Source organism: Setaria viridis, chromosome 2, assembly GCF_005286985.2.
Source record: "Setaria viridis chromosome 2, Setaria_viridis_v4.0, whole genome shotgun sequence".
Taxonomy (NCBI): Eukaryota; Viridiplantae; Streptophyta; class Magnoliopsida; order Poales; family Poaceae; genus Setaria; species Setaria viridis.
This window is the reverse complement of record NC_048264.2, coordinates 33,873,105-33,884,779: the sequence shown is the minus strand read 5'-3', so window position 1 is coordinate 33,884,779 and position 11,675 is coordinate 33,873,105. Positions and strand designations below refer to the sequence as shown.

The following is an 11,675-nucleotide window of genomic DNA, read 5'->3' as shown; positions in this document are numbered from 1 at the left end:
AAATACACCTCCTGTGGCAATCCTGAAAGAGAAACATAACATAGACAGTCCTGAAGAATTATCTACTGTAAATCCGTAATTTATTGGGCACAGACCCCCTTAACCACTTTCCACTATTGTTATATTGTACTAGTCATTAACATATACATATACATATACTCCCATCTTGCTACTAGTACTTAATTGCAAATCTCTTTTGGTTTTATCTGGATTCTTTTGGTTTTTCTGGACTATGGAAATGCTACTTTTGCTCTTCCCCATGGCTCGTGTTGCTCGCAAGTCATGCCTGGCTGCCATAATCAGAATGTACTCATAACCGAAAGCGAAAAGTAGCTGAATACACAGAGATCGACATAGATGAAGACCAAATTCATGCGGCAATATACACACGCAGTAGCACTACTTGTCCAAATTAACCAATCTTTCCGGCATCAGATACAACGCAGTAACACCAACACGCCGAGCAGATTACAGCAAGAACGAACGCGCCCGTCGCTCAGAAGAAGTTGGGGTCGTATCCGTTGCTGGAGGTGGCGAGGATGTAGTAGGCGACGATGTGGCCGAGCGAGCCCCAGGCGAGGACGTCGACGAGGTTGAACCCCACGGGGTCGTTGGACTTGAGCAGGCCGGCGTACTCCTTGGCCCGCTCGTCGCCGGCGTCGAAGTGCGTCTTGCCGTTCTGCTCGGGGACCTGCTTCGCCACGTTCTCCCGCTGGAAGTTGAAGAAGACGAAGCGGCCCAGGAAGAGCGAGACGCCGGTGCTGAGGCTGATCACCAGCGACGGGCTCAGCTCCGCCCGCGCCGCCACGGACCGCCGCGCCGGCGTGGCCCGGAACGACACGCGCGCCCTGGGCGACGGCGCCAGGCGGAGCCCGGCGACGGACGGCGGGGACAGCACGGCGGCGGTCGAGGTGGCCATGGCTCGCTGCTGCTGGCTCTTGGGGAAGGGCTCTGGGGCTCGTCTCGGTGTCCTTGATCTAACGTGCTGCTTGGTTAATGGAGTTGGGTATAATGGTATATAGCGGGGTGCTGACTTGGCAGATATGGTGGGGGCGCGGGAATGCGAGGTTAGTGGTGGAGAGCCGAGAGCAGGAGGATTTGGTGGCGTGGCCATGGCGTGTGCCCATTGGAGGGCGCCGGATAAGGTATCCGAGCCAGAAACTCCTTTTCTCCGGTAGCTGATGTCACTGTCGTTGCATTTGGTGAGCTACTTGGGTGGCCAGGGAGTCGGGAACGGGTTGAATGCAGTGGGCTGTGCATTTGTGCAGCGCTGCAGTTTATTTGGCTGAGCTTGTTCAGAACTTCAGGGCAAGTAGAAAGTTCAATGTACTGTACAGATGTACGGTATGAACTAGTGGCTACTCAGGCCTACTACCATTTGCAAAAGCTGGAAAAACTCAGCGAAAACAACTAATCCTAATCTATTTGACAAAAAGCAAATAGAGACTAGGTAAATTCGTAAAGTGGCAGCCGTTCTTCAGAAGGGACTGCACTCAAATTGAGCCTAATCAGAACACCCAGTAAAAGTAAATTCAGAGACTGTTACAAAATCTTCACCCTTGACAACAGCGCGTGCTCTACATTTCAACAAATCCTGATACCAGCGCGTCCATTTTCAGAATTCAAGTACACATCATGCAGGCATATAAACTGCAAAACCATTCATGCTGCACCAGCAAGCGGTCAGGAACACGGTCGGTTACACACGGTCACAGGCTCCCTGCCCTGATGCCCACAGCCGCCACCCTGGGTCTCAGCAGGACACCAACAACGACACGGCCAGCGCGGCCGCCAGGGCTGCAGCCGCCGCCGGCGCGGCGCCGGCGACGGCGGCCGCCGCACCGGAGGGCTTCTGGCCGGGCTGCACCTGCGGGGTGTCCTCGGGGCACGACAGGCCCTTGTCGCCCTCGTGGCAGGTGTTGGCGAAGAGGCCCGGCGGGTACTTGCCGTAGAGGTTGATGTAGCTGAACATGGTGGCGGCGCAGGTGGTGGTGACGTCGTTGATGTAGGTGGAGTAGGGGCACGCGAAGTCCTTGAGCGCCCCGCAGCACAGCGCCGGCTGGTACAGCGGGCCCTTGCACCGGCTCGTGATGATCGTGTAGTTGGCGCCCTCGAAGCTCACCGGGCAATCTGCAATCGGGGAGCAACCATTCGCAGCAGAAGCCAGGTCAGACGGCCGGCCGGCACGGATCGAGAACAGAGCCGCCGGAGAGACGCAATGCATGTCCCCTCTCACCTTTCTTTGCCTGCAGCAGGTTCCGGCCGGTGGCGTCGCGCCCGTGCTCCAGCAGCGCGTCACCTGCATCCACGGCGAGACGCCGGGGGGCATTGTTAGTATAGATCAGTCACGAACCCAAGACCAGATCGGCGGCGCCGCCGTAACGGGAATGCGACTGACTCGAGATGAACCCGGCGGCCGCGAAGCCGAGGACGGCGGCGAGCACGGCCGCGCGCAGCGCGACGCCCCTACGGAGACCCATCTCGATCTGGCCACGCCTCCTCCCGATTGGATCGACGGCCCTTCTCCTCCTCCTCCGGCGTGCCCGTCCGTGGAAGAGAAAGCAAGGGAGGGAGAAGCGGAGGAAGGTGTGGCGATGGGCCCGGAGGGCGCGAGGAGGGGGTTAACCGACACGGACGCGCTGGGGTGCAGGGAGGCGGAGGGAGGAAGATGCGGAGGCGCGCGCGGGCCGTGTCCGCTCCAAATGGGCATGCAAGGTTTCAAAAATAGACAGTGGTTTGGACGGTCAGAAACGTTCGCGAAGAAGCTTCTGTGTCCATTGGCGTCAACATAGAAGGTAGCACGGCAACAGCCAACAGCTGTGTCTAACGATGCAAGTGGGTTGGTATTGGGTCAACCAGTGACTGACCCAACTACCCGTCAAGACTATTTATAGGTTTTGGGTTGCACTGACCCAATACGATGACGAAACCAGTTGACCCAATTGTTGTTATTACCCAAAAAGCTGATCGCTGTTATTACTGCCGCCGCTGCATGCAGTACTCGAGCGCCGCTGAATAGTAACCTGCAAGCGCTTGTCCGCGTGCTACCAGTGCACTTGCTGCCACAGTAGCAACTACTTCATGAACAAAGAAAGAACGCCATCTCAAATTTTCAATCTATTGCCAGTAGATTACAGTGGCAAGATTACATGGCATTGGAAGATTACACGTCTATAATATAGATCTGCCAAAAAAAGAAAGATTATGTTGGTGTGACAGTAGTCTAGACTGCTTGCCATGAACTGAAACTTGGAAGTCACAAAGCGAAGCCTGAATCTTTTTTCCATCGCCAGCAGCAGCCGTGCTTCTTCAGACTCAATCTGTATGACGGATTGACGGGTAGCCTCTTCTGCTGCATTAATAAAAACAGTATAAATTAATTAGAGCAAACATCTCACTAGTGCTGCAATAATTCATTGAAGCATTTTACATAGACTCCATTCAGACTCTACTTGGAGGAGTTAAAAGGACAAAAAATGCTAGATTCAGAGCGAATTAGCTCTAGACAAATCAACAGATTGCTGCTGTTGAAATAGATATCCAATTATACAGAACGAACTAATGCTAAAAAAGAGACTATTGCTTCATTTGTTCATTGTAACTCCAATGGTGTCAACTGCTGCACTGCATTTACAGAGAAGGTAGTAGCACGGCAAAAGCTCTGTCATTCGGCTCATTCTTACACCCCATGGAGATCATAGTGTAGCAACAAAATGAGGCTAGTGCTAGCAACTAGTCAACTACAGAAGCTGATTGATCTCATGTGCGTCCAGCCAGCTACATGGCGGGGGTCACCTTTCACGCACAGGGTTGAGAAGAACTGAGTCAAAAATTGGCGCCGGCAGCTTCAGGTTCGTCAGTTAATCCAGACAGCTTACGGCGTAAAGATGATCCTACTTTTATGAACAGCACAATCTCCTCTGCGCAAGTAATCAGAATGGTATGTTCAGTTTCATCAAGCAAGTTGCACCAACAAAGTTAAAAGAAATTAGGATCTAAGTTCATCAGTGAATTACCCTAACAACACTAGCCGACCGGTGCTGCAGAGCTTCCACACTGTCCTCCAATTCCATTTGCTTTGCCACGGCAGCCTCCAACGCCTGATGAGATACAAAGCAGGAGTTAGAGCAGTAACTGCATCTATGTCCGATGAGAGAAATCTCAGCCACGGTATGCGGCCTGATGAGTTCAATAAAATCTCTCTGCAGGCACAAGGTGACTGTAACGCAAGTTCAGGTAAACGAACACATGGTAGGATCAGTTGAGAAAGCTGAAAAGGCACTAGAAGTAAGGAAGCAAAAGCATAACAAGTTGAGGGCCTGTCAGGGATGGTAAATTTCTTGCTAATGGAGCAAGCTGAAAATGTCCGTTCTTCTGAAGCACATGAATTTCAAATGCGCTGCATGACCTATCAATCATACACTAATGTACCAATAAAGACATCATTGCCAACACTATGTGCGGGATCAGAAAGAAAACTAGAAGATTAACAAAGGAAAAGCAATGGGGATTGCTATGCCAGTGAAGTTTTGGCTGGGAATGGATTTTTGACTCATCTAATATTTATGCCATTCATATCCTATAATTCTGCAGAATAACTAGCAGGGGAACAACTTACTGTTTTAGTCCTCTCCAGATCAGCTTCAAGGGATTTTATCCGATCGAAAGCCTGAAACAGTACAAGTTCTTTATCCTTTGGCATATCTGGAGGTTTGCTCATTAGATGATTGCACAGGGACTCGAGCTTTTCAAGGCGTTGTAAAGAAGCACTCATGTCCTCTTCTCTTACAAGTTGAGGCTTTGCTTGCTCTGCGTCAGCACAAGAATGGACATTTTCTAGCATCCTTTCTTGTCTACAGACGAAAAAGTGGAAGAAGGATGATATCCTGATCAAGACTGTGGCCAGTCCTCTAGCAAGATCTTCCAAAGTCCTTACAGCAGATGTACCATGAAGAATAAGAGCAATGTTCCCTGAAATTAGTTATGAGAGGAACAATAATTTGCAAACAAAGTTAGAAATCAACAGCGAATAAAGCGATGGTATGAACAGGATGTAGGCAGAAATGACAAATTCAGATAAGAATTATACTGAGAAACATTTGTTTAAAACAAACGGACAGTCTTTACTGCTCTAAAGGTGAAGAGAAAAGCTGAAACAATATTGACAAGCAATTGTATTTTGGATGGCACAAAACTTATATCACAAAGTAGAAAACAAGAGATAAAGATACCTAAGCAATGTATCCATCCAAAGGTGGAAAAATGTTTCTGACAGATCGATTGAATTGACACCCTCTCCACTTGCTGGGTGCCCTGAGGAGAGCCAGGATTCATATCTAGGAGATGCTTACCATCAGAACTACAAGAGGCTGAAGAATCTGATCCCTTAACCTAAGAAAAACATTTGATACCAAAATCAGCTTACAGAAGGTACCGTTGATTAGCAACGGGGACAAATAAGACAAAGCTTATTTTGGCTAGGTAAACAATGATCCCATAAATTAGCAAGACTCATACTTCTTCGCGAACTGGGGTAAGCAAACTGTGGTCGGTAATCTTCTGAGAAACTGATAAACCAATATCATCAACATCTGACTCAGATTCAGCATTTGATACGTCACTGAGCATGCCCTGCTACCAGAGGAAATAATATGCTTAACATCAGTGTCATCGTGAACTTGATGGTAGTAAGCTCTTTAAAGGTCATAATGGTTTAAGAAACTGGAATTTCAGAACCTTGCCTTCAGGTTTTCTGCCCTTAGGGAAGAGCCACTTCTTTCGTACCCATCAGAAATTTGCTTGGTTTCTCTCATACTACCACCGCCTTCCATACTGTGTATCAGCTACAAATGAGAAGTTCATATTTTGTAAGTCTTGGGACGACCAAACTATTTCGTCGTGAGGATTTGAAATTTGAAACAAAGCATCATTCCCGCCGCACGAAAATATTGTCCCCAAAACATTTCATATGTTGAGCATGCCCAACAATGTATTGAAAAAGCAGGAACCTATATAAGTCATGGTTTACAATTTAGTGGTAGTACCTTCAAAATGGCAGGATCATTCCATGGCCCTTTGTTAGATCCAAGGCAACCACCCTTGTCACTACATGTGCATGAACCACCAAGAAACTCTGGCAATTCACTGCAAAAACAAAAAGATTTTCAAAACGTGGTAGGGCAACTATGCAGTCTTATGAATTTAAACGCAAATATTGCTAGACACAATATGGTGGCACCAACCTTGAGTCAATAACTTCAATTAGCCTGCTCTGGTAGTTTGAACCAAGAACCTGAACAGATGAATAGTAACTAAATTCCTTTTCTGTAGCATGCATAGTCATGAAACATGAATCACCTTGAATGTTATGGAGCTTACATGAATCTTGGAAGAAGTTTTTGGGTCAAGAAATCCTTTAACACTATTCCAGATCAGCTTGAATCCACTGCCAGCATTCACAACATACATCTGATGTAGTGTCTGCAAATTATCTTCACTTAGAAAGCCTGCTCAACCAAAAAACAATATGCCACAGCAAATACATTGAAAGGCAAATATACCTCAGGATAGTAGTCACTGTCTATTCTCTGCATTCGTTGAACAAGCTCCCTTGCAGTTTTTGAGAAATTCTTAAACCCCTGGAACAGCAGGAAGAAACTGAATCGATGACAAATCTGACAGTACTGACAACATAGACATATGAAAACTGAATGTTGCGGCTCAGTCACTGCGCCATTAGCATACCACACCATGGACATCCAATATGGTAGTAGTGGAATCAATGTGTCTCTTGGCTGCTAATGTGCAGGCAGGGAACTTCTCCCTGAATGCCCTCTCGAACTCCTGCACATGGTACTTGATGTACCGGTCCACCGAGGTGATCTGCATGAGCTTGTTAGGATCAACCTTGCCGAGCCTCTCGATGTACACTGGCCGGCCTTCCCGATCGACGCCGTGGTAGCCCTGAGGGTAGTACCGGAGAACGTCATCGAGCTCGTTGAATTCAAAGTCCTGACAGTATTTATCCCAATTATCCATCACGAACAAACCAAAAATCAAAGGGGTTTGGCAACTTGTGAAGTGGAATTGTGACTCTGAAGTCTCTGGTCACCTCCAAGATTGTGTCAGCTCCAAATTCTTTCCTCCATCTCAGCATCTCTGCCCACATTTGCGTTGCCTTCTCGGAATCGAACTTCCTGGCCTTCAGAAACCTGCATTGATCATGACAACAAACAAAGACGAACTTACTAATGGCAGATGAGGAATTGCTAAAATGAGGGTTTCCCCCCTCTTTAATCGAACCTCAGCATCATGTGGTAGTCATCGTGCTTGTAGGGGAGGAGGCCGTGCGCGGCTAGGCGGTCGCGGAACGCGGCGACGGCGCGCTCCTCCTCGGCGTCGCGGACGTCCTCGATGGAGATGGCGGCGGGGAAGCGGAAGTCGGTGACGCGCCGCCTGCCCCGCTTCTTCCGGAGCGCGTGGATGGCCTTCCGCGGCAGCGATCCGATCTTCCGCCGGCGCCGGTCGTCCTCGGAGTTGGGGTCGCACAGCGATATCTCGTGCTCGTCGGCATGGCTCACTGCAGAGCGCAGAGCGCCGCGTCACTTCCACTGCTTCAGCCAGGAAACGCAGGAAAGATGCCAGCTTTACTGAGACGAATCGCGTTGTTACCTGACATTGTGATTCCGCGTCCAATTTGAGATTGCGCGCAGCACCCCGAGCTCTCAAGAGTCGAGATCAAATGGCCAGTCTTGATTCTTCAATGAATGTAGGAGAGGAATGTAGGATTTCTTCCCTATTTTAAAGGGTGCCAACCGGCAAGAACTGCAGAAAAGGCATCTTTTGAAAGCTGGAGGATGTAGAGGAAAAGAACAAATTCCTGCTCAAACTTGCTAAAGAGAGACTTGCATCTGCTAGAAAGAAGCTGTGAACTCTCATCCAAAGAAACAGCAGATGGCTCTACATTTATGCATCAAACTAGGAACTCCCAAAGGAAATATAAGAAACGAGAACTGATGAAAGAAACAGCCCAACTATTTGTTCCAGTACCAGCGTCCCACATATCCGTAGAACCAAATGCAGAACCCAAACACCAAAAAATTCTCATTTCTGGATCCACTCCCCGAGACCCTGATAGTAGGTTAGCAACTGGTGGCGCACCTACCTCCCTAGCTGCCGTGCCGTCTGCTCGCTACCTCCAGGTCGCCGCCGCGGCTCGGCGATCCGGCTCCGGCCTCTCTAAAATCTCTCCGGAGACTGCGAGGGTGAAAGGGCAGCGGCCGCCGATCACAAGGCCACCACTTGTTTATATGTACCCCCACTGTTACGTGGGCGGCGTGCATGCGGCGCGTGCGTACACGGCGCCGCGGTGGCTCGTGTGCACACGCAGGGGCGTACGTGTACGAGGTGGGGCCTCTTCTTCGGCGTCACGTCGGAGCTCGCGCTAGAAAAATGCCTCGCTTGCTTGCGACGGTGGCGCACCGGTCGATCCGTCCTCTCAAGAGCCTCGCGTTCTCGCACGCATGAACTGAAACCGACGCTTGCTCGATCACGGGCGACGGCACGGCACGCCGTCCCACTCCGGTGTCAGAATTGTCTATATGGAGCTGAAGGATGAAAAGACTCGAAGAGCATCGCTGCATCAGACAACGTTGTACTGCTACTGGTATCGTAGGGGGCTTAGGGGCGTTTGGTTCCTTTGCTTATTTTTAAGCAAGTGTCACATCAATGTTTAGATATTAATTAAAAGTATTAAACGTAGGTTATTTACAAAATCCATTACATAAGTGGAGGCTAAACAGCGAGACGAACCTATTAAGCCTAATTAATCCATCATTAGCAAATGTTTACTGTAGCAACACATTGTCAAATCATGGACTAATTAGGCTTAATAGATTCGTCTCGCCGTTTAGCCTCCACTTATGTAATGGATTTTATAAATAGTCTACGTTTAATACTCCTAATTAGTATCTAAACATTGATGTGACACTTGCTTAAAAATAAGCAAATGCAACTAAACCAGGCCTTAAGAACAAATTAAAGCTGCTCGATTAGCAACGTTTTGTTTGCGGTTTCTATCTCTATTTTAAGATGGAATCGGAGACCGAGTGGAAGAGCTTGTCTCTCGATCGGCAGAACCAACTGATTACACTCGGGTACGTATTTAAGTGGAAACCATCTACCCGTGCAACCTTATAAACTATTAATCAAAATCACAAGATGCTAATAAAAAAAATATGGCGGTGAAGAATCAGCATGCGAGAGCGTGAGTTTTCAAAAAAAAAAAAAAACATGCGAGAGCGTGAGCAGCGAGACGACACTCGACAGGCAGCGGCACACCGCCTGCCGCTTCGTCTCGTCGTCGGGGAAGAGACGCGTCGGGCGGTGACCATGCTGGCGCTAGGCACTATAGCATGCTAGCTGACGTGCGACGGAGCGGGGGACTGTGCCGCCGGTGCTTTCCGAGGACGACGACGTGAGCCGTGGGCTGGGCGCGCCTACCGTTCGAGTCAAACTCGCGGCTGCCGAGGGTAATGTTAGTATTAGGCTGAGATCAGCGGTAGGGTGGGGGATTAATTAGGGTCGTCAGGGCTTGGACTGGCGCTGTAACAGGGGTCATCTTTGTCGCGTTACGGCGCGTTGTGGCCTCGTGACCGCACAGTGCACGCGCCGGACTATTCTATTTTACGGTCCTCAGATCTCACGTACCTGGCTACCTGCTCGTGTCCTCGCATCGAAAATGTGCAGCAGTAAAACCGATGCGAGACTTGGGGGCATCAGAGGCGCATGTGACTCCTTGGGTACGAGCGCAGAGCGGCACGTGCTGGCGGGCTGCACTTGCCGGCCGCCCCAGCCCTGCCCAGTGCCCTAGTTGCCAGTGCCCTCGCTCGCATCGCCTTCGCCATCGCGCACCCGCGCGGCATGGGGAGTGGGAACCCTCTTGGCCTCCTGGTTGGTGAGCTTCGTTCGTATCAGGTCCGTGGACAAACAGATGAGCAGGAGGCCTTCCTCTGCTGGACCGTGATGAGCGAGCCTGCTCCCCTGCTGAGGAGGCCTGTCATTGAGGCGCTGCCATGGCTGCTTGTCGTCTTGCCGGTGGATTCACGCGCCGGAGTCAAGGACACCCATCATGGGCCATGGCTGCGGAAAGATGGCTCGGAAGGCTGTGCAGAACGAACGCTCTCTCCAGCGCCTGGCGGTTGCGACTCGCGAGACTTGTGAAAAAGGTCAAACTCGGTCTCGGCATCTTGTGGGTCGTGGCAACAGGCAACTAGTATAGCAGGCATGGGGTTGCCGACCAGTTCTCAATTCAAGCACTATTAAGGCCCGTAAGCCCCACCCCATGTGTTGGCATGGAGCTAACAAACTTACTTGCTTGGGAACTCCCTTAAAGCCATCTGAGCTTTTTTTTTTTACAATTTAGAAGAAGTATAGTATAGTAGACTGCGGGGTGCGATATGATGATAATTGATACTTCCTTCGTATCAAAATATTTATCGCTGTAAATTTGTTTTTCCAACGTTTGATCATTCGTCTTATTCAAAAATTTATTGCAGAAAAAATAAGTTGTACTTTAAAAAAGCTATGATGGTACAGTAAGCCACTACCAAAATAAGTAATATTTACAATTTTTTTTAACAAGATGAATGGCCAAAAGTGGTGATAAAAAAAATCAACAACTCTAAATATTTTGATACGATGCACTCCGTACTACGTACTACGTCTTAAATTGGCCTATCGTCTCACGTATGCAACCGCAAAGTAAAACAAGCATACGAAAAGGAGTAGCCGGTAGGCATGCATGCGTCTCACGGCCCCATTCTCCGTTCCGTCCAAACGTAGCTGCAATAAAGTGATACGGTGTTCGCAACCGCAGCGCGCACAGTACGTACGTACGTACACGTGCTCATCCCGTCGCGGCGTTGCTCGCCACGGTTGCCTCCTTCCCTGGCAGCTTCGTATAATCGTATCGTAGCCGTACCTGTACGGTGCGCGCCAGGGCCCATCCCGAAGCGGCGCAGCAATGGCCATGCGTACACAAGTATACGAAGAACCTGCCGCGCGAGCGGCCGGCACGAGGCCGCGAGCAGCGGCTTTCGGGGCTCACTCACTGCGCGCGCGTGCTTTTCGCTGCGGCGCCCATGCCATGCATGCAGGAGCAGGGCCTGCTTCGGCACGGCTTTTTGCCGGGCCGCCGGGTGCCGTCTGTCTCGTGATGTTCAGAGCTCAGCGCGCCCTGGGCTCTGGGCGCTGGCCGGCCGGTAGGTAGGATCGTGGAGAGTGAAGCGCTTGATTGGACTTGGCATTGCAGGTCTCACGTTATCTTTTCATCAGGCTTAGCAGCGGCCAGCCTCCAGCTCTCTCGTGCGCGCGCGGCCATGTGGGGGCTCGGCTCCGGGTAGGTACGTACTGCACCGCGCCATCGTGCGTGGCTGCGTGCCGAACGAAAGCTCCGTCGTCGTCGTCAATTAATGCAGGCATGCACGCCCGTGGCCGGCCGGCAAAGGGTGTCAAGGTGCCAGCGGAGAGTCACAGATTGAAGACGGGTGTTCACAACCGTGTCCTGGTCGATCGACCACGACGGAATGTGCGCGGCCGGTTTCGGCTATACGAGGTGCGCCTGGACACCACGGGTGGCCTGTCCGTGTATGTATCGCTTCCAAGTATCAAGTTCC

The 11,675-nt window shown here is 50.3% G+C and overlaps 3 protein-coding genes across 7 annotated transcripts; all 3 read right to left on the bottom strand.

The window, feature by feature from the left end:
- Positions 1-291: 291 nt before the first annotated feature.
- Positions 292-989, bottom strand: LOC117842310 (photosystem I reaction center subunit V, chloroplastic). The gene has a single exon (XM_034722706.2). The coding sequence runs from the start codon at positions 917-919 to the stop codon at positions 497-499; it is 423 nt and encodes a 140-aa protein (XP_034578597.1). The 5' UTR covers positions 920-989; the 3' UTR covers positions 292-496.
- A 509-nt stretch (positions 990-1,498) lies between these two features.
- Positions 1,499-2,979, bottom strand: LOC117842312 (GPI-anchored protein LLG1). The gene is made up of 3 exons (XM_034722707.2): positions 2,399-2,979; positions 2,237-2,299; positions 1,499-2,130 (listed from the first exon to the last, which is right to left on the bottom strand). The coding sequence occupies exons 1-3, from the start codon at positions 2,478-2,480 to the stop codon at positions 1,754-1,756; spliced, it is 522 nt and encodes a 173-aa protein (XP_034578598.1). The 5' UTR covers positions 2,481-2,979; the 3' UTR covers positions 1,499-1,753.
- A 115-nt stretch (positions 2,980-3,094) lies between these two features.
- LOC117842307 (phosphatidylinositol/phosphatidylcholine transfer protein SFH6) lies at positions 3,095-8,427 on the bottom strand. 5 transcript variants are annotated; one of them, XR_011897367.1, is made up of 16 exons: positions 8,165-8,412; positions 7,672-7,824; positions 7,303-7,579; positions 7,112-7,211; positions 6,745-7,011; positions 6,561-6,638; positions 6,379-6,480; positions 6,243-6,292; positions 6,045-6,144; positions 5,742-5,843; positions 5,518-5,631; positions 5,232-5,391; positions 4,619-4,971; positions 4,017-4,100; positions 3,796-3,920; positions 3,095-3,352 (listed from the first exon to the last, which is right to left on the bottom strand). XR_011897367.1 is itself a non-coding variant. In XM_072291467.1 (15 exons), exons 2-15 carry the CDS (start codon positions 7,676-7,678, stop codon positions 3,900-3,902), a joined length of 1,815 nt encoding a protein of 604 aa, XP_072147568.1. In that variant the 5' UTR covers positions 7,679-7,824; positions 8,161-8,411; the 3' UTR covers positions 3,481-3,899. The 5 variants fall into 5 exon arrangements, 2 of the variants coding, with proteins under 2 accessions (XP_072147568.1, XP_034578594.1); XR_011897368.1 differs by having other exon boundaries at positions 3,807-3,920; XM_072291467.1 differs by lacking the exon at positions 3,095-3,352 and having other exon boundaries at positions 3,481-3,920; positions 8,161-8,411.
- Positions 8,428-11,675: the final 3,248 nt, after the last annotated feature.